Below are 21,528 nucleotides of genomic sequence, written 5' to 3' on the forward strand. Positions count from 1 at the left end.
AATTAGTGAAATTATATTCTAAGTGTGTGAAAGTCCACTTCATAATTAAATACAATAATCTCATAATTGCATTTTACTCTGAAGTGGGTGTAGCTTTAATAGCTAGTTGTGTTCACATACTTTTGCTATTTGCTCTCTTCAGTGGATCATTATTGAAAGAAAAAGTAATTAAATAACGAATGAGTGTGGCTGCAGATGGCAGAACCCTGCTGACATGATCTCTTTGGCCATTTGTTGCAATGGAACTGTCCACATATCAACACATTCTTGGCACAGTCTTGGCACATTTTAACTATTTTGAACATGAGACAGTGAAAATTGAGTGATTGACTAGGTCATTTCTATATTTGCAATTTATATTTTATTTCTCTTTCTTTATTAGTTGAACTTATTGCAGAAAAAATCTCTAAGCTCTTAATCACTAATTTAATATTTTGCAGTGAAACGGTTGCATTGCTTCAAGATTATTTTTTTTAATAAAGCTAATTTTAATCTAAAATAGAAAGCAGAAGAAATGGTGACCAGGTCATAGAATGCAGTAAAAAAAAACCTTTATGTGCCATTCTTCATGGGAAACAAAATACAAACAAACACCAGGCTGCATTTTGCCAGAACAATTTGCTTTAAACTAGCACATGAAGGTGATCTGTCTGGTGAGATGGAGCAAATTATTGTCATGGGGGTCTCAGTATGTTGCACCACTCTTACTAAAGACCACTGGATTTCACTTCCAGCTCTGGAGTTTGGTGTTAGCATGTATTGTGACTCTGAGCATTTTTCTGAGAAAATAATTCAGTGAGTTTTTGGTCCTTGTAAATGTATTGGCTGACAGAAGGTTATAGCTTCATGCCTCATAAGAGATCCCAAGTCTTTTCTACAGTACAGAAAATCTAAACAAAGACTTATCATACAACAAGTCAAACATTGAGTCGTCATTTGGTCTCAAGAATATCATAGAAATCATATTTTCTTTCTCAAATGATTTACTTTGTCCAATAAAACCAAATGAAAGCTCAGTGACTCACAATGATAGAAAACTGAACCAAAGTAGAACATTTACACACCACAGAAGCCATGTTTTGAAACTGGAATGATTGATAAACATTAAATGTGCAGTATGCAATTTCTTCACAGTATCCAATTTCTTCTGCTGGGGTCCTCTCAATCAAAATAATAAAATAGATAATTTAATGATGTTTTCAAGTAGTGTGAGAATATTGCCAATTAAAATCTGTCATACCTCAGGCAGAAATGTTCACGAACAGGGTGATATATTGGTTTAACACACATTGTGTTTGGTGACACATACACCCACAAATTTTTAGTTGTGGCAGCTGAGTGGTCAAAGCAATAAAAAAAGAACTAAAAATGAAAATTGAATGAACTAAATCTTAATGAACATGTTGAACATTGTTGTACAACTAGAAAGTGACAACCATTGTTTCCATGAAAGTAGAAACTAGAAGTTAAAATTTATTTATACAGCACGTTTTAAACAACCTCTGTTGACCAAAGTGCTGTACAAGTTATACAAATTATACACTAAATAGAAACAGTCACTAAATACAAAACAAATATATGCTAAGTAAATATTCATAAATGTGGCTTCAGCCCAACTGTAAGTTGACTGCAATCAAACACACTATTCTTATTGGTGAAAATGTAATTTTTTTCTTTTTGAAAATTCAAAAAGTTCAGGATAATCTAAATTCCAAAGTCACCCTGGTCATTTCAAAGTCTAAGCTCATCTTCTCAAAGAAATGGCATTGACACAGAAACCCTCTCTACTTGCAAGATTAGGTTTAAAACTTTTCTTTTTGACAAAGTATATAGTTAGGTCTGGATCAGGTGATTCCAAATCTTCCCTTAGTAATTCTGCAATAGGCATAACATGCTGGGGGCCTCTCATGATGCATGGAGTGTTTCTGCAGTCAGCACTCACATAGTTTGTCTGTCTTTGGACTCATCTACGCCCAGTCGGACGATAATCACTTAGGTCTGGTCCTGTCAAAACGTTTTGTGCACTGTCAAGTTCTTGCCATCTCACTCCCGTATTTTGAGGGTTTACCGATATAAGCTCGCGACAGCATAAGCCGCCCCTCCCTGAGTCTGGTTCTGCCAGAAGCTTTTTCCTGTCAAAACAGAGTTTTTCCTTCCCACTGTTGCCAAGTTCTTGCTCATAGGGGCTCATCTTATGTTGGGTTGTTTTCTTTCTGTTATATGTGTAAGGTATTTTAAGCATGGTGCTGATTTTCTAACACTAGAAAATAACTCAAAATGTTAGAAATATTCCAGTGTTAGAAAACCAGCACTCCTCAGTGTTAGCCACTGTTAATCTTCAAAACTGACTAGGTTACTTTTAAACATATAACACTGTCAAAAGTGTTAATTTAACACTCAACTGTGTTGTATTTAACACTCAGAGGTGTGGACCCATATAGACACTCTCCAGTGTTAATTTAACACTGGAGATTTTGCTGTGTACCTGGAGAGAACCCACACAAACACAGGGAGAACATGCAAAATCCACACAGAAAGACCCCAGCCTGATGGTGGAACTGAATTCAGGACCTTCCTGCTGTGAGGCAACAGTGCTGACCACTGTGTTACTGTGCCACTGTGATTTGGGGCAATATAAATAAAACTGAAGTGAATTGAACTGAATCCACAGCAGTCAACTCTGATAACAAATGAGGCTTTATGCCATCCATTGACGATGGCCTATTCAAGTAGATTTTGGAGCTTTCTTTATAAGATGAGAAACTGAGAGGTCATCCTTCCATCTTACAGTGAGGTCCAGCTGGCGAGATGTTTTTAGTAACCATGTCCTGACTGCCACACTTCTGGAAAGAGAGGCTTTCTTCTAACACTGACTTGAACGCCTCAGTCAAAGGTTTGGTGCAGCGTAGAGGAAAAATACTTGGCTGTTGTTCTTGCCTTTGCAGTCTTGTTTACTTTCCTTTGAAACGTAATATTTTCGATTGGTAGGGCTTAATGTTTATTACCTTTGACCCTGTGGAAGTCTGTATATTTGGGGATTACTGCAAGGACCTTATTGTGACCCCACCTGTAACAGCCGTCTCCCAGAGCTTTGAGGCAGCCAGTTAATATATGATTAAAACACTGGTTTAAAATATACACTTTATTAATCTGTGTTTTCCTTTGTTCTTATCTCTTTGTTTTTCTCTTCTTAGTCTCTTAATTTCTTCGGTTTTCTAAAAGAACAGGTTCCTACAAAAGAAAGCTGTCGTTAGTAAAGTCGGATCTATAGCTTTGGAGTGGCAGCAGTAATAGCAGCTTTAGTTAGACGCTCTCCTGCCATCATCTGAACAAGCTCCTGATTCGACCCCTCTGATTAGAATCACTTTCTGTCTTAATCCCCCCCTGCCAGACCAGACCAAACCAGTTTGAGTCAAAACCACTCGAGGCGAGTGCTCTGGTGGGCTGCCATGTCCTCTGCACTCAGGAGACAAACTACCCCTTAGCTGTACTTAATGCATCCAACCAATAACATTTCAGGTGCACTCCATGAAATACTTCCTTAGTACAGCTTTTCTCTGGAGCTTGTGCTCTGTCGTTTTCTACCTGACTGATCACAAATAAAAAGCAATGTGACATCTGGCAGTCACTAAGGTTGTCTGACACAAACTGTTTGATTTCATATAATATGTGTAGTTTATATCGGAAATATTGATACAGTGACAAGCATTGGCAAAAGATTTTAAACATGTTTGATTTTCATCTTTTTGTTCATTCTTGTTTTGTTTTTTTTTACTTTTACTTTCACTTTGAAGTAATTTACAGGAGCATAATGAAATTCTAAAGAATGTTTGTTTATGCCGGCTCAATATGTTACGGCACAGCTGACAGCTGGCATACTATGTATGGTAATACAAGTAGTCAAGCAAAGGAGATGGTTTTGAAACAAATGGAAATGTAATGTCACTAAAGAAAACACCTTCTACTTCACATGGATATTTTCCTATATTTTTAATATTTTGTTATTTATACTATATATTATTTCTAACTCTCAAGCAAATCACCATCTCCATTAAAAGAGCTTGGAAATGAAACTAAATAAGATGTTGTGTTCAAACATAAATGGTCAGCATTTAAGAGTCGGGAAAACGAATGTTACCCCTGTGATCCTCCCAGGGGAATAACTGACCTAATAGCAAGCAGGATTATCAGGGGCATTTTATTTGCTGCCGACAAAAAAAATAAATAAATATTCTCAATCTTTTTACCTTATAGTCTTCCAACTTGTACAGGCGCTCAGTCATTCACATTCACACTGTAATGGAGATAAAACCCCAGCCAGTCAGGGGTGTGAAAAAACACAAATGGACATAGAAACCTTTCCATGGCTGCTTAGCCTATAACAGATAACCACATACCCGCAGCACATGTTGTGTAGCATGCTTATATGATATATTGGACGCTTGCATAACAATACATCAAACAGTTAAGTGGGAGGCATCACTATCATGCCTAGTTTGGCCACAGTAAACCACTCATGTATGTCTTTCATTTTGAAATAAGAGTAATAAGAATTCTTCCATAACGACTAAATAACTTTTTTGAACTTTTAACTCTAACCGATTTGAACTAATGAAAACTTTACAAATGTTTCATTTATTATTATCATAACATTTTCTCTTGGTTTTTCATTGTATTTGAATATTTTAATTCATCGTACTTTATAAAACTCCCTCCAACATTGCCAAAGCCATATGTAAAATTGTTTAATTTAAATTTTTTAGGAAATGCTTCTGTTTTATGTGTACATTTTTTTCCACACACATATAAAATTGGTTATAGAGAAACTGAATTAGAGCCTAATTTTGGGAAAGGAAAAAACAAACATAATATACTCATTTTATAATAGAATCATTAGTGTCATCTTAATGATTCATTTTGCACTTTATGAGTATAGCACAGCAATGTGAACAAAAGCAAACTTGACTTTTTTGTTCCTTTAACACATAAAGAATTTTTTTTAATAATATATAATATGTAATTGGGTTTTGTTCCTAGTCTATGTTATTGACTGAAGAAAATTTTGTGACAGAAAAGAGACATCACTGTGCATAGTAAGCATGACCAATGATAGCTAGTCCCATCCTGGCCACACTGTTTGATAGATGACACTCTGTGAAAAATGCAGTGCATCAAAGTTCTAATTACAAAAAAACAAACAAAAACAGTCTAATTATAGCTTGTAGCTATTTTGCTATTTGAGCTTATGTTCCACTAATGTATGATGATGATGTTTATAGTGATTCTGAATATTTTTGGATGTCAGCTGCAGCACTTATAAAATATTTGGCACAAACAACCTCAACATGATGGATAACTGTTTGACCTAGGCCCGTCCAGAGCCTTGGAAAAAAAAAATCTTCTGAAACATAAAGCAAAGCTGAAATGATGTGATAGAAATACACGGACGCGTGAATACATTTGCACCTGTTCTCACATCACACTCGGGAAAGCTGCGAACGTATAATGTTGGAGATCATTTTTTTTATTTGCTTTTAATTCTTTTCACATCACATTGTCAGTTTGAGTGACAGGTGGCAGAACATTTCAGGGTCTGTCTCCTCTCTTCCACGTGAGGCTGTCAGACTTTGACTGGGATCCACTCAGTCTGCAGGAGAGAGGCTGCTCCCAGGTGGGTTGCTGCTGTCTGCCTGTCTTGAAAGTGCTTTGCGTCTGCAGGCCAAGAGAGAAAGAGAAGGAGCGGTGGGGTGTTGGTAGTGGGGGGTGGGGTCCTTATGGACCTCTTCCAGCCTGGCGTCTAGAGGATTTTACACCATTTCATCTCAAAAATGGAAATGTCACGGCTCGGTACATCTCCCCAACAATTGGAATCTGGGCCAGTGGTTTATTTATTTCATTCCCTACCATTCTTGTATAAGCAGCAACCTTCTTCATATAAATAGTTATTGTGACTTTGTCTTTGCCATTTTCTGGTGCTCTTTTTCTGTTTTTTCTTTCCTTTCCTCTGCATTCCTTTCCATTCTGTCTTTTCATTCATTCTCTCACATAAATACTATAGACTCCCTGCCAACAGGTCTACAGTGATAGGGATGAGCAGTTCCAGTGTGAGACAGAATGAGACCCAGGGTGAGGAAGGAGGAGAGACAGGGTGAGCAGTGTGCCTGATGGCCGGGATGTCTGTGTGGGGAAGGGGGTTTGCTCAGAATTGGATAGGGGGATTGGATTAGTAAGAGCTTGTGACCCAGCTGGATAGAAAAGGAAGAAAAAAAAATACTTTTGCAATATTGTGGGTGGGTAGGTGGGGTACTGTGAGGAAACAGAGAGAAAGTAACAGGGACAATGTGTCCTGGAGGTATGGAAACCCTTGTGCTGTGCAGTACATGTAATTAGTTCACGTGAATCACTGCAGCCTTGTGTTTTGGGTGAGTAGGATGTTTATGACAGTCACACATAATGGCAAATGAAATGTGTGAAACCAAAGATGACCCATAATGACAGATTCTTTTTTAGTCAGTTTTGTGTGGGCTTGTCCCAAGAATTGGCGCTGTGCGTGCTGCAACATGAAAGAGCGATTTCACAGCTTCAAGTGGCATCAGAAAATTCTCTTTTATGTGCATTCCAGTGCTTCTGCTTTTTTTATTTTTTGGGGTGGGGAGTTTTATGTGTTGCACTATTTTTTTTAAACTTGAAGACTATACAAGTCTCAGTCAGTGTGTCACGGGCAGGGTCATAGATTAATTTCAATCTGCAAAAGGACAGCTTGACAAAAATACGTAAATAAAAAATGAATAAAGCATCTCCTTCTACTAGTTTAAAAAGAAAAAAAATAATTTGCTGAAATCGGACAAGGGTTCTTAATAGGCAGGTCACTGTTTAACTCCTGTAATATTCATTACCTCCCCACCCCCATGCCCCTCTGTTGTTGGTGTTGTATGTGACACAATGCTGTCCTAACTCATTAATGCAAAGCCTTTGGGAGCCATTGAGTGTTGACAGATCCCAAACAGGGTTAACAGCACCACATCTCTTACCCTGACATAACATGTACTAATGGTCTTTTTTGCAGGAAGGAGGCATCGCCTAGATGGGGGGGAGGGCTTCTAGGCTGTAATGCCCCCTGCTGTTCATGGGGAGGCAATAATTATCCCTCAGATGATAATTATTGATTTCCAATTGTTTTTAAATGAATATTGATCTACAGGTTTCTCCTGTTAGGCACAACACCCCAAGGATTAGAAAAGATGCTTCAGTGGTGCTGCCGCAACAGTGTTTTGGCTCAAATTTCTGGTGTTTGTTTATCTTGGTAGGTACTTCATTGATCGACACACAGATCTGGAGAGGCAGTTCAACATCAATGTGGACAATGGCAGGATCACGCTGGCCAAACCATTGGACAGAGAGACAGACATGTGGCACAATATTACAGTAACAGCCACAGAAGTCAGTAAGTAACATTTGCTGGCTCTGTTCTCCCCTGCTGTGCACACTGTCCGTAATGATTTACCCCCAAAGCTTTAGAAAATAAAGCTTTGGGTTTTTTTGTTTTTTAATGGGTAACAGCAGAAACACATGTATGCTATCTTACTCCTTTGAACAACTTTATGGGTGTTCTCAGTCAAAGGAATCACTGACCTGCTTCACAAAGTTCTCCATTCAACAGTATAGAGCTGCTTTCTAAACCAGCACTTTTAATCGCTCCAAGAGTATGGCACAAACAATTAGCATTTGAATCCACAGAGGCATTAAATACGTTAATTTGCTGAGTTTTGATTGAATTAAACAGCTCAGTAGTCAATTTGTGAAAGTGCAAGAACATTAAGACGTATCAAATAAACAGTTTTAAAGACATGCTCCAGAGTGGATTGCTCCAACGCCAGCATCCATTACAGATTAGAGAACATCTGCGAACCGCAAAACTCACTGACTACGTAGAAAATCTTGCCGGCAGAGCTACAAACAGCTCCAACCATATGTAAGGCTTTATTTGCATACAGATTGTTTCAGGGGGGCTGTATGTTGTGATAAAGCTTAATGTACCCCTTTAAGCTATTGGAATAGAAATTTACACAGCTTGTAACTTTTTTCTGTCTGATTCGTCTCTTCTATCTCTTCCTCCTCTCTATGTCTCATCATCTATCTGTCACTTTCTTTCTTTAATCAAAGAAAACACATATTAATTGTCAGAAAATAGAAAGAAAAAAAAGTCCGTACACTGTCGCAATGTTTTGGCCATGCGGTAAAGACAAATCCCACCGTCGCAGCAGCCTATTGGAGAAACTGAATGTGTCTCATTTGATAAGCTGGTTCCCTTGTCATGTCGTGCACCCTTACATTGAAAGCACATTTTCATGCCTCTTGGCAAAGTAACTGTGGCTTGAGATAGTGGCATCTCTGAGAACACCTAATAGGAATTTGCCAAAATAAATACAGCAGTTTTGCTATTCTTCACGGATGGGGAGGAGAAGCCGGTGTCTTCTCTGGCGTGAAAAGCAATAGATGTGTTCCCAGTTCTATCCCGATGCCATTTGCCACCCAAACTGAGGAACGTTCTGCTGCCTCGCACCAGTTGACATCTGACTAATCAGATTCTATTCCCTGTCTGCTACTAGGGGGAAATCGCTTGCGAGGGGAGGGCACACTGTCTCCCCTCCCTCTGCTCTAATCCATCTATCACTGTCTATCAGACTGTCAATTTCCACTCACCTCGCTGCTTACCTCTTTTTCAATTCATCTCCTGGAAAGGCTGAAGGCCCTGAGTTTCTACTGCGTCTACTGCTTCATTTTAAGGTTTTACTGAAATTATGAAAGAGAAAATGCTTTTATGCAAATAATTTGGTATTCCATGCTCAGAAATGTATATTAATGTAATCCTCTGTGACAGTGGTTTAATTTCTTCATAGAAATGTGACAGTGTAACTTTTAAAGACAACAGCTGTTGGAATGGCGGGAATTATCCTAATAAATAAGCAGTGAAAGGCAGTCTGGCACTTTTCACAGCACTCAGGATTTCTGCTGCTGCAGCTTCACTCTGTCTGGTATGGCCCGATGTTTATAGCAGATAAAATCTGAGAACTCTGGGAAAATGCGATCACATGTGCTGACTTTATGATGTGGTACCTGGTATACAGCATAAAGTATGTTGTATATAAGCATGTCCTCAATGTAGCTAATCTGTAAAAATGAAAGGAAATTACAAAAACACACGCACGGTTCAAGAAAAATGTAGTGTACGTCTAAAATAACATTGCAAAGCATTCTCTTAAATTGATAATTTTCCAAATCAATAAAAATAATTTAAACAAAAATCACTATTGTCCCTGGCCACGGTGACACAACCCTCTTGGGTCCACATTAATAGATAATTGCTTTTAAAGGTGGCATTTGCACCACTGATTAATAAATACACCATTCACAGAGACTCTCGAAAGCGACTGTCAATTACCAGTGATGAATAATTCCAATCAAAATCTAATCTAATTAAACTGCCTTTTATTGTCTTTTTAGACTTCAGTTACCAATGACTCATTAATATGCATGTTTTAACCCTCATGTTTTAAACATTACAGTGTACAGGGGATTTTCAAAAGCACTTTGAATAGGATTTTTTTCCATTTCTGTTGCCTGGAATCCTGTTTTGCATCGTTGATACTGGCTGAAATTTAGATTGATGTGGCTTATCATCTGTCCTCCCATCAGCCCAGGAAATGAAGGGAGAATAAAGATGGAAAATAAAGGAAATTAAAACTAGGTCACAGAATTTACCTGGGATTTCAAGTATAACATTTTTTCCATCACTGTCTCTTCTTATTTATTAATCTCCACTTTCCTCTACATCTTTTGATTCCTTATGATTCTATCTATCTATCTATCTATCTATCTATCTATCTATCTATCTATCTATCTATCTAATCAGGAAATCACAGCCAGATATCAAGGGCAGTTGTGGCCATCAGAGTAATGGACATTAACGACAATGCACCCGAATTTGCCACCGAATACGAGGCCTTTTTATGTGAAAATGGAAAGCCTGGACAGGTAAGGAAAGAAGACGCTCATTCATCAAAGCAGTTATCTATCAATTTCTTACTCTCTGTCCTTTTCTTTCTCTTTCTCCTCCTTTGTAATGATTGGCCACAGTGAATTATAGGCTATTTATTTCAGTGGGAAACTACAGAGGTGGGAGTACGGTCCTTTTTCTCCACAACAGTCCTCCCTCCACACAGTGTGCGCTGAGCAAAGGGGAAATGAGAGCAGTCAGGATTGATCAGAGTGGATCATAATTCAAGACTGTCTTTCATGTCCTCCTCCAGATGGCACAATGCTTCCCCCAGCCAAAAATCGTGGACAAGTACTTAGCATTCTCCTTTTCATCAATCGACCTCATTCACGGGACCTGTGTATATACCATAGGGAGTTTTATTGAAAGGAGGAGAGAGAAAAAAAAGTAAACAGAGAAAAGATGAAACTGTCCTGCTGGGCCTGAATTCTAATTTCCAATAAATCATAAAGACATACAGTGTGATAAGACCTATGATGACAGATTAACAGATAGAGCCAGGAGCCTGAAAGTGTGCCAGACTAGACAGGACCTCATTGATAATAATCTCAAACTCCAGGAATGAATAGGGCACATATTTCATCAGGTATGATCCAGCCACTATTACACTGAGGCAATCTGCGGTGGCAAAAACAGAGTAATGAATAGGCTGCCTCCTCTAATGGCTTTGAGCCCTCCTCTGTAAATCTGCTTTTCTATCTGTTTTCAACACAGGTGATCCAGACTGTCAGTGCGGTGGACAAAGATGACCCAATCCAGGGCCATTACTTTGACTATCGTTTAGTCCCTGAGATGCTAAACAACCCCAATTTTACCATCAAAAACAACCAAGGTGAGAAGCAGGTGACATCAGAGAAAAATAAGTCTTTTGTTGCAGAATGACTGAAGTTTCTGCAAATTTTTTCAATGGCTTTCCAGTCTAATCTCTAACCCGCGGCACGTTAGCCATACTGGAGATGAAATCTGGTAGATCAGTGTAGCTCACAATTAGCAGATGTGAAATTGTCTGGACACCAGCTTCTTTTTACTCCCCAGCGCGTTTTGAGGGAAACTAAATGAATGGGATCCAAATGGCTTTTCCTGGTATTCTTTCAGCTAAATGTAGGGTGACTTCCTAGGAGCTGTTGCAGTGTGGCAGATGGTACTAAATTTATTTGCTAAATACTTTGAATGGTTTATTTGCCATTTTCTCATGTTTTTTATTCCATTCCTCTTCTCTTGCCTTTCCTTCATTACCGACTCTGAACCGACTGTGTTCACCATGAGTTGTGTAATAGTTTCAGCTTGGGGCAGAAAGATCTTCATATGGTACTACCCTTCTGTTTCGATGTGGAAGCTGTAGGCAAAGTTACTGCTACCTCTCTTTGATGCAAGATGGGTTTGTATAAATCAGGTCAAGTGGGGTACCATTTTTTTTATTATAATATTTTTTAACAAACCTTGCGCTTCCGAACAGCAGTGGCAGGATATGTGTATAACATCCCAGCGTGTTATGAATAAAAGGCTGCACCAGCACAGACTTGCTTCAGATTATTTAGTCTTAACTCTGGATCAACTTCAAAGTTTATAAAACTTGCATGCTCCTGAATCCTGTCCTTTTGTGCAGAGGAGATTTATTAGTTTCTTAAGATGATGTAGCAGATAAAACCTCCACTAGAAATGATTCACCTCTAAAAGCACAGCTCTGTGTTTGACCAGTGAACAAAAAGCCTCCTCTCTTCCTCAAATGCCTGAAACAAAAGTAAATATGTGTTGTGGTTTGGCTCCATATATTACATACCACACCACAGCAGCCACTTGTCTATGGTAATGTTAATTCTAAACAGAAAAAAGCCCATTGCACCATATTCCTCTGCACTTGAGTGACTATTTCTATCTGAGGCGGCAGCTGTGGGAGACACTTCAGTGAAGAGCGTCGGGCTCCTGTGAGCCTCTGTGTGCTGCTTTTGTTTGTGATGATGAGTCTAATTGTAGGGAATGCACAGTGAAGAGGTTAGGGGTAGCCTGCCATGGGGAAAATGGCGAAGGTTCTGACCAGCTATATAGAAGATACTGAGCGTCCTCACAACTGAGTATTCAGTAGGCGGGATGCAACAGAGCAGGGCTTCCCATCCTTGGTAGCTGAGACAACATACTCACCATGATGCAAAAAATGTAATTCTGCTGATAGACATTATTTTCACACTAACGTTTGTATGAGGAAATAACACAATGTTCCTTTTACAAATGCAATGTTCAACACATTAGGAATAAAATGTACTATTGCTGAATTCATTATGCTCAAGGGTTTTACCGCTACAGTTTCTGGTGGCTAATGTCACCTAATCTTTGACAGGTACTGCTTTATCGTCATTAAAAGAACAGAATCATCTCCTTTTAGAATTATCTTTATACTTGTGACTATTCAGAGTGATCCTTGTTTATTAAAAAATTAAAGGGTCCATCAAAAATGTAATTCCTACTTGGCAACACTTTTTTCCTGGGTCCCTCCAATATTTGAGGTTCATCTCTAGGTGCCCTCCTATTTCCATGACCATCAAGATATATTATGAATAAATGTCATACATACACGCACCGTGCATGTGTTTATCTGCTTTTGACTGCCAGATTGCCAGAGTGCCTGCTGCACACAATCTACATATGCAATCCACACAGTATATCCGATTTTAAACTGCAACCTCGTAATCCAGGACCTAATACAGTTAGACAGACAGTTAGATGCTGAATAATTTTCTCTAAAATTGCTCCTTCACTTTACCTCTACTTAAAACCATGTTGCCTCTTTTTTAGCATCATTGTGAGCGGGACAAGTAGCACTGGCCAGTAACTGCAACAGTCCATATTGCAGTTACTGGTTATGATACATTGCTGATAAATCGTCTCTTAAAAATTTAAATATAAACAGACTTTTCAAATAAGAGTGTAACTATTCAGACTGCCCAAAGTTTTGTCATTATGCCCCCTCTTTCCTCCTACAACACCAAAGAATTGTGTCTTGCACCCCGACTTGCTGAACCAGCTACAAGACAAAGGTTAACAAAGGAAAAGTGCTTGCTAAAGTAATTTTGCAGGCTAATTAGCCAATTAGCTGTACACCGAACAGCTTCAAACTTTACCTGCAAGTGTCAGTCAGTTTAAATATTAATTGTTGTAGTCCTTATTCTTCATCACCACTGCTGAATGAGCCTTTACTGCATGTTAACACAAAATTGTCTCCGGCTCTATAAACAACATTTACTGCTGCAAGTTAATTTTGTTAATGTTGTGATGCTGAAAGATTGTCAGTGAAACATGTAGTCTTACACTCAGATTTAAGGAAAGGCTTTTTTAGGGACTAATTATTAGTGTCTGTGATTATACAGCATACAATGACATGCCAATAATGAGGACACAATACAACTGTGACACAAACTGACACCCTAACCATTTTGTATATTTATTTCTAAGCAAATTTGGCCCTACCAATATGACCTCTTTCACTTCTTAGATCCTTTCATGTTAGGTTATAAAACATTTAATTTATGTAGGTTGTGAAACTTCAGAGGCATTGGGAATTTGAAAGTGTTTAGACTGTTGGTGTCACTTTTGCTGTCACTGCTGTCATTTGTAGCCTCCCACATAATACGTTATTTATAGCAAATCTTAATTTAAATAAGGCTTTGCTTTTGTCATAGTGACAATTAATATTTCAATGTACACAGTGTTCATCAGAACGCTAACAGTCAGTAGATGAAACACTGTTCAAGTGGCCTAATATATAAAAGATAATAAAAACAGCATTGTTGTAAACCTGGTGAGTTCAGTCTGTTTGAAGGTTATGTGCACAGCTGTCTTTCTCTTTGAGTAGAAACTCCGTGTGTCGATTGGCAATTCTATTTTTTACCATCAATAGTTGCTAGGAAAATGCAAATCATCTGCATATCAGAACATGCCCCAATGGTTTACTTCACTATAGTTTATACTTCTTACTATGCAGTGCTCAATGATCTAAATAAAAAGGGACATGTCGGTGCTCACAAAGCAGAGTGTATCACTTTGTTGCAGCACTCATAAGAAAATAAATCTGAGCATATGTTCACATCAATTACAGATTGTGCAAAGCAAATAATTCTATCATGAAGTCTTCCATCTTATGATTAAGTTTGCTCTGTCAACACGAATGTTTCAACTTGGCCCTTCTCTCTGTATCACCCTCAAGCTGCGAGGCAAAGGTTAGACTATCAGAAATCTTGTATGTTTTCCATAAGATCAGCAGGAGTAGGTTCTTATGGGACTGCAAGTGTTTGATAATGTGAGGAAGCTAAGGAGTGCCAGCTAATGAGCAGACAGCTTCACAGAAGTGCCATCAAAGAGCAGCTGGCACCTTTCTGGGCCGACATGTGCCATCTTCTTAGCCAGTGTCGCCTGCCGTGGTCCCTTCATTTCTTCCACTTTCAAAGAGGGACGGCGAATTCAGGTTCACCTTTCTTCAGAATCCTCAAATTGGACTGTAGAGAAACGAAGGAAGGTGGTTGGAATCTATCTACAGCATTGGAATGTGAGAATGCTAAAAAGCCTAATGGCGATTGATGTGAAATTAGTTTACCCTCATGCTGCACTGATCTTCACACAATTTAATAATAGAACTTCAGTCTGTCACCACCATGAATAATAATGGGTTTTTCTCACGCCCTTGCAAAAATTCATCTCTGGCTTTACATCTCTCTGACAGACAATTCAATCAGTGTCCTAGCCAAGCATGATACCTTCCGACGACAGAAACAGGAGATGTACTTCCTGCCAATCATTGTGACGGACAATGGGAATCCGCCGATGAGCAGCACCAACACCTTGACGATCAGAGTCTGTGGGTGCAGTAAGGATGGCATTGTCCAGTCTTGCAACGTGGAGGCGTATGTCTTACCCATTGGACTTAGTATGGGGGCTTTAATTGCCATCCTTGCCTGCATTATACTACTGCTAGGTGAGGTATCCGTTCTGTTGTGCATCATTCCATTGAAGTGGTTTTAATGGATGTTGTAGACATCATAGATTTTTTTTCCTCCATAAAAGATGTACTTGTACTAACACAAAAATCCACTTGACCAATCCTAACCTAGTTTCCCGTGTATTTTTCTACCTATTTTTCAATCTTTCTTTCTGACAGTAATAGTAGTACTATTCGTGACCTTGAGGAGACACAAGAACGAGCCTCTGATTATCAAGGATGACGAAGATGTGAGGGAGAATATTATCCGTTATGATGATGAAGGAGGAGGTGAGGAGGACACCGAAGCATTTGACATTGCCACGCTGCAGAACCCGGATGGCATCAATGGGTACCTGCCACGCAAGGATATCAAGCCTGACCTGCAGTTTATGCCACGGGCAGGTCAACATTCGGGTCCAAATGGTGTGGATGTAGATGAATTCATCAACGTACGGCTCCACGAGGCAGACAATGATCCAACAGCACCACCTTACGACTCCATCCAGATCTATGGATACGAGGGCCGGGGATCCATTGCTGGCTCCCTCAGCTCACTGGAGACAGCGTCATCAGACTCTGACCAGAACTATGACTATCTTAGAGAATGGGGTCCACGCTTCAGAAGACTTGGGGAGCTCTACTCTGTGGGTGAGAGTGACCGTGAGACCTGACCTTTGATTTCTTAAAAACAAACAAACAAAAAAAAAAAGACTTAAGATTTTTTTTTTCTGTCCACATACTTGTGTATTGAACGCTAGGGGGTTTGTTGGCTTTTAGAAACTGGTGTTTAAAAAGAAAAAAAAACAGTTAATAACAAGGGAGGCCACCTTTTTGTAATCTTTTTAGAGTGAGGTATAGCAGTTGTCATCTACTATGTCAAGCGCATTATAATTGTTCAGCCAAACAATGTCTTTATTAGGAGATCTATGATTCTTGTGGAGTGTAACTTAGATTCCGTTGTGGAGTGTCTAGCAGTATTTTGGGTGTTAGTCATTTACTGTGACTACCAGTAGCAGAAAAACCCTGGCATTGCTGGTAGTTGCTCAGTGAACAGATATTTGTGGGTTCTCTGAAGCTTGAGCGGACACCATGCTCGATGCTCCATGGACAACAAGCTGGACTACAGAAGGTGGAGAGGGTTTCCTGTCTCCCTAAGCCACCCAGCTGATGGTGATTGCAAGGAACAAGACAATGACAAAGCAATATATGGTCTTCATTACAATGATGAATGTATGTATGATTTGAAAAAAAGCAAAAAGACAAACCAGTATTGGCTTTAAGGTGAATTTGTTATCATTTGATATGTTCTCTGGTGGCCACATTTATAAACTATCTAAAGCCCAGAAAGGCTTGCTTTATACAACTCTTTGTATTTACATGCTACAGGTGTGGGTTGCAAGCGTTACTAGCCTATAAAAGACTGAAGTGAAGACAAAAAAGAGAAATGTAGAAACTCTGAGGCCTTCTTTTTACAGAAGCAACATTAAATACAATTGTAATCTACTGTTTTTGACAAGAGATGTGTTGATTCTTCATTATTGTTCTGAGTTTTTGTATATCTGCTCCTAAGTCTTTTTTTTCTGTGCTGACTATTTGAAGTGAGTGTGTTCAGATTATTTCACATTCAACAGTTTTTTTTCTAACCACTCAAACACTATTTCATAACAGCCAAACCATATCATAAACCTATTGCAGTTGATGATGTAGATTAGATTTAAGCAGGCAAACAAGACCTCTAGGTTACTGTAGCAATGCAGATGAATTCATTAATTGGGACTTCAGAAATGGGATCTTTCTGACACATGCTAATTCTGTGTAAAATATATTTCGTAATATATTCCGAGGTGCAGCGTCTGAGCACAATAGTCCAATTGAGAACTAAGTGACTCTTTTTAAACATCAAATCTCATTTAGGAAACACAGATTGTGTTAGCCCAAGAAAAATGAATTTGCGGATCAAGACCATGTGCATATTGTGCTTACACTGTATGATATCAATAAAAAGACTTGTACTGTACATAGAGTTACTGCTAACGTCATTAGCTTTCAATGAGGTGGTAGGTTTTGTCTCTGCACGTTAGCTCTTGCACATTATGAGAATTTCAATGGCACTACAGCTGCGTGCATACTCAGTTTGTACTGATACAGTATTATGGCAGTTCTCGGTAGACTAAACAATATATATGGAATAGTCCTACATGCAGATCATATTTTCTACTGTGCTTTAATGCTTATAAATGTGTATGTTCAATTATTTACTCCCTGTACTGTAATCTAAGATACCCTGTATTGTTTCCTACTTTGTGAAATATATTTTTATAAATATTGCCGAATGAGTGTGCTTTTCTTATACAGGCTAGAGGTCAACACTACAAAACGTTGAAGACAGTGCTATGAAGATAATTTTCATGTCAGCTTAGTGACACAAAGCACAAAGTCATCCTTGGGCATATATTTGAAAAAGTAACCCTGATGACATCATGCCAGTGTCATCAAGGTCATCCTTGCCTGGAGACTACAAATAGTATAGCAGAAAGCACGTTTTACAGACATAACAAAACAGGACCACGGCCATCAAGTACTGATATTCTCTTTGGTGTCACAGGCATTGCTACGTTAGACACAAGTTGTACACTACTGATGGACTGCCCCACCGCTGGACTTTGAGAGCTAATTTGCCATTTTTAAAGAACAAGAACGCGTACATTTGATTGCGATATTGTAGAACAGAGAGAAAGCTGGGGAGACAAAGTGAGGGAATGACATGCAGCAAATGGCCTGGGGGTGACTGAAACCCAGGCAGCTACAGCAACAACTAGGCAGCTCTGTCAGGTATGCTACAGGGGTAGCCCCACCACCTATGGTTTTCAATGGGACTCCTTCACGAACCTCTATATGTGATAAATTGGGAGTGAGAGACCAATCTGTAACATACAAGCAGCTTTGACAAAATGTCAGTAAGATATCTGAGAACAGGCCAACTTGGCTGACTACTGAAATATTAGGATACCACTGTTGTTTAAGCTATGTTCATTACCTTGTGCCTGCAAGTTCCTAAACTTCCTGAAAGTAAGATTCAAGTATATAAATTAGTTGAAGAAGACCTATTTAAAAAAGCAAAATCATTTACATTTTTACACAAAAGTGCACTCAGATTTAAAGGAAATACACCAGAAGGGATACTGCAAGACATCAGCACAAAATAGCTCCTGCAATGTTTTGGATGTTCAAGAAACAAATACAAAACAACAGAATCTAAGATCAGCAGACACAAGTGGACCCATTCTCCAAACACCGGGATGGCTGTGCTGGTTCTCTAAAAATGCTTCTGGCAAGATTGTGCATCATCAGACAGCATGATAAAGACAGAAGCTGCCCTGTAGCATTATATTTCCCACACCGTTCTTCACTTAGTCACCTAGCATACTTTGGCCCTGCGCTGCTTGAATGCTATAAAAGTCAGTTTTGCTGTGTTGTTGATGTTGCTTTGGAAAGCAAAAATGGACTTCTAACCCACTTGAGTTAGTATTCTGTTAAAACAGCCTTAGACTAAACCTGCATCCTAAAAGCAGAATCAAGATAGGGAAATACATCAATAGAGAAAAAGAATGTCAGTGCTTATCATTTTCCCCTTTCCCAGTTTACTTGCCTTGAAAACAGCTGTCATGTTGAAGGTAACCTTTCATCCTTAAAAGTTGCCACTTACTTGAAGAAATTGTGCTGTCTTAAGAATTTAGTTTATCATTTTGACATTATGAAGATGGAACAGTTCTAGTTTTGCGAGAATGTAGCCAACAGTGCAGCAGGACTGAACTTTGTACTGCTTTGTCATGCAGATTGGAAAACAGCAGTCATTTATGGTTGCAGAGTCAGTGAGGGAAAGAAGGATAGAATCAAGAAGCATTACACATGCTGTGTGTATTTTTACACACTTGTCAATATCTAAAACATTTTGTTAGTCTTAACATTTAAACTGTGCCATATCAAGATACCATTGTGTATTAAACCTGATTTATTACTCCTCTCAGATATAAACCAGAGAGATTCTATTGTGTTACAGTAAAGCTTATCTGACCATGCTATTTATTTATTTATGTTTTTGGAGCAAGATCTCCTGTTTCCTGGCCTTTATAGCATTATTTCTTAACGATATTTCCTTTTCTTGATGTCTTCTTTCTGTTAATCTTGTTGGAAGATTGAAATTTTTACGGGTTTATCTGATATCAAGGTTTCTCATAAATACAAAAAAGCTTTGATAGTATCAAATACAGACACTGCCTCACTGAACTGAAAGACAAAAAAAAATCATGCTAATCTGCTTGCACATATGCCTACAGCATATAAAGAGTGCACATGCACAGCTAATACTGCTGCAATGAAAACAATACAAATACTAGCTATAGTGATTAGTTACATTTAAATTAAAAACCAAAAAAAAATCTGATTCTACACACTATTATTCACCATTTAGTTTTCCAAACTTGCCAGAGTGGTCTTAGTTTTTCAGATGCTATTGGCCTCTGGGTTTGGATATGATGTTAAGCCTGAAGGCTGCTATCTTTATGCACCTAAACCATTAGTCAAAATCAGCCATGGAACACATTTTAGCAACTGATATCTTCAGCTAAATGATAGCACAAATTGTTTTTTGGAATGTGCGACCCCGGCAGGTCAGCAAACTCATTTGTAGTCAATCTTCATGCTCCCCCACTGCTGTGTATGGCTGCAGGTTTGACAGAAGTTGCCTAACTAAAGAGTAAATCAAATTACCTTCTCACTTTTGTCACGTAATGGAAGTGTCCCTCGGGTGACAACTTTGCGCTCGTTGTTCCCTGCTGATATGTGCCAGATTTTATATGGCAGCCCTGTGGCTCCAACTCGTGTGGTGTAGAAACTGTAATTACTGTTGCCTGGCAGAGATGCCCCCAATTATAAACAAACTTTGGTGCATACAAATTAAGAAAGCTGCTTTCTATTCTGGCTTTGAGCTACAGATATCACATTTTTTTCTTCTTGTGTTTTTTTTTTTTTTGTTTGTTTTTGTGTGTGTGTTTAGTTTTTTGTGTTTGTTTTTTTATTTATTTATTTCATATTCACCTTGGCTTTATTAATATTTACTGGTAGTGTTGGAACGGGTGAGGACCGCTGATGGGGAATTAGGGAAAATTGGGGGTGGTTTCCACTGATCTAATTTTAAAAGTGTCAGAGAATAGAGGAATGAGAAGTACGGTAGCAAAATGATTGGCAGCAGTCTGAATGGGAGGAATTCCTTCAGTGAGATGAAGTCTTGAGTTAGGAATCATCTTGCTAATTCAAGATCGTGTCTAACACTAAACTTCATGATAAAGCAATTAACCAAAGAGCTAATGAGCTTGAAAAGAACAAAGCTTGATTGAAACATGCTATACTGCTGCAGAACACTATTCATCCTATCAGCTATTGCTATTTTAAAAAAGTGTTATGGTTTAGAATTTCAGTAATGATAGTTAAAAACTTTAACAAATCAAATGTAACACATCTCTGAAGACCAACACAGAGAGACTGAGGAGAAGCTTCTTTCCGCAGGCAATACGGTCTCTCAATCACACCACCACATAGTACTGACCCACACATATGGTTTTTACACACACACTGGACATTCTGGACATTTGTTTACACTAGTGGCCACTGCACAACTACACTGCGTGGTCATCTAATCAAATCACTTTATCACAAGTCACTTAAATAAATCACTTTTAAGCATATTTGCACTGCACAAGACACTTAAATATGTGGATACAACCCTGGACATTACATTTCTTTCATTACCATTTATTACTCGTACAGCTGCTCTTATTGTTCTATATTTCTTCATTTATTCTTATATATTTTCTATATTGTGTATTTTGTGTATTGTGTATTTTGTTGTACAGTTATTTTATTTTTAACTTTAATTGTTATATTTTATTTTATTCTTTCCTAGTTAAATTTATCCTTAATTTTAATTTTCATATTTATTTCCTATCCTATTCATAGTCTTTTATTTTAGGTCACGAGCAGTTGTCTAAACATTTCACTGCATATCGTACTGTGTACGACTGTGTATGTGACAAATAAAATTTGAATTTGAATTTGAATATAAGTAATATATAAATTTATCCTAATGTTCTCAACATTTTAGCTGCATATTTAGTTCCCAAAGTTAAATTAACAATGACCAACCGAAAGACAATAATTGTGCAGCTTTTAGTAGGACTTTCATTTGCCTATTAGTACATAATAATAATAATAATAATAATAATAATACCTCTCCGACCTTTTACACCTTTATGTTCCATCTCGTGCTCTACGATCTCAGCACTCTGGCCTTCTAAAGGTTCCTAGAGCCAGAAAAAAAAACAATTGGAGAGCGTGCTTTTTCTTTTCGTGCCCCGTTTCTGTGGAGGTTTTTTAAACTAAGTTGAAGACACATTTGTTCACCCTATCCTGCATTTCTTAATTCTATGGCTTTTAGTTTTTAAAT

At 38.4% G+C, this 21,528-nt stretch overlaps 1 protein-coding gene across 3 annotated transcripts in view; it reads left to right on the forward strand.

The window, feature by feature from the left end:
- cdh8 (cadherin 8) overlaps window positions 1-20,939 on the forward strand; it is a 99,465-nt gene extending 78,526 nt beyond the window's left edge. The window contains exons 8-12 of one of the 3 annotated variants that reach the window (XM_040011245.1): window positions 7,308-7,444; window positions 9,914-10,035; window positions 10,772-10,889; window positions 14,769-15,020; window positions 15,210-20,933. In XM_040011245.1, the coding sequence (XP_039867179.1) occupies window positions 7,308-7,444; window positions 9,914-10,035; window positions 10,772-10,889; window positions 14,769-15,020; window positions 15,210-15,697 (1,117 nt within the window). In that variant the 3' untranslated portion in view covers window positions 15,698-20,933. The other 2 variants (XM_040011244.1, XM_040011246.1) reach the window with 2 other exon arrangements.
- Window positions 20,940-21,528: the final 589 nt, after the last annotated feature.

The sequence above is a fragment of the Simochromis diagramma genome, unplaced genomic scaffold (assembly GCF_900408965.1).
Source record: "Simochromis diagramma unplaced genomic scaffold, fSimDia1.1 OVJJ01000603.1, whole genome shotgun sequence".
NCBI classification, from domain to species: Eukaryota; Metazoa; Chordata; class Actinopteri; order Cichliformes; family Cichlidae; genus Simochromis; species Simochromis diagramma.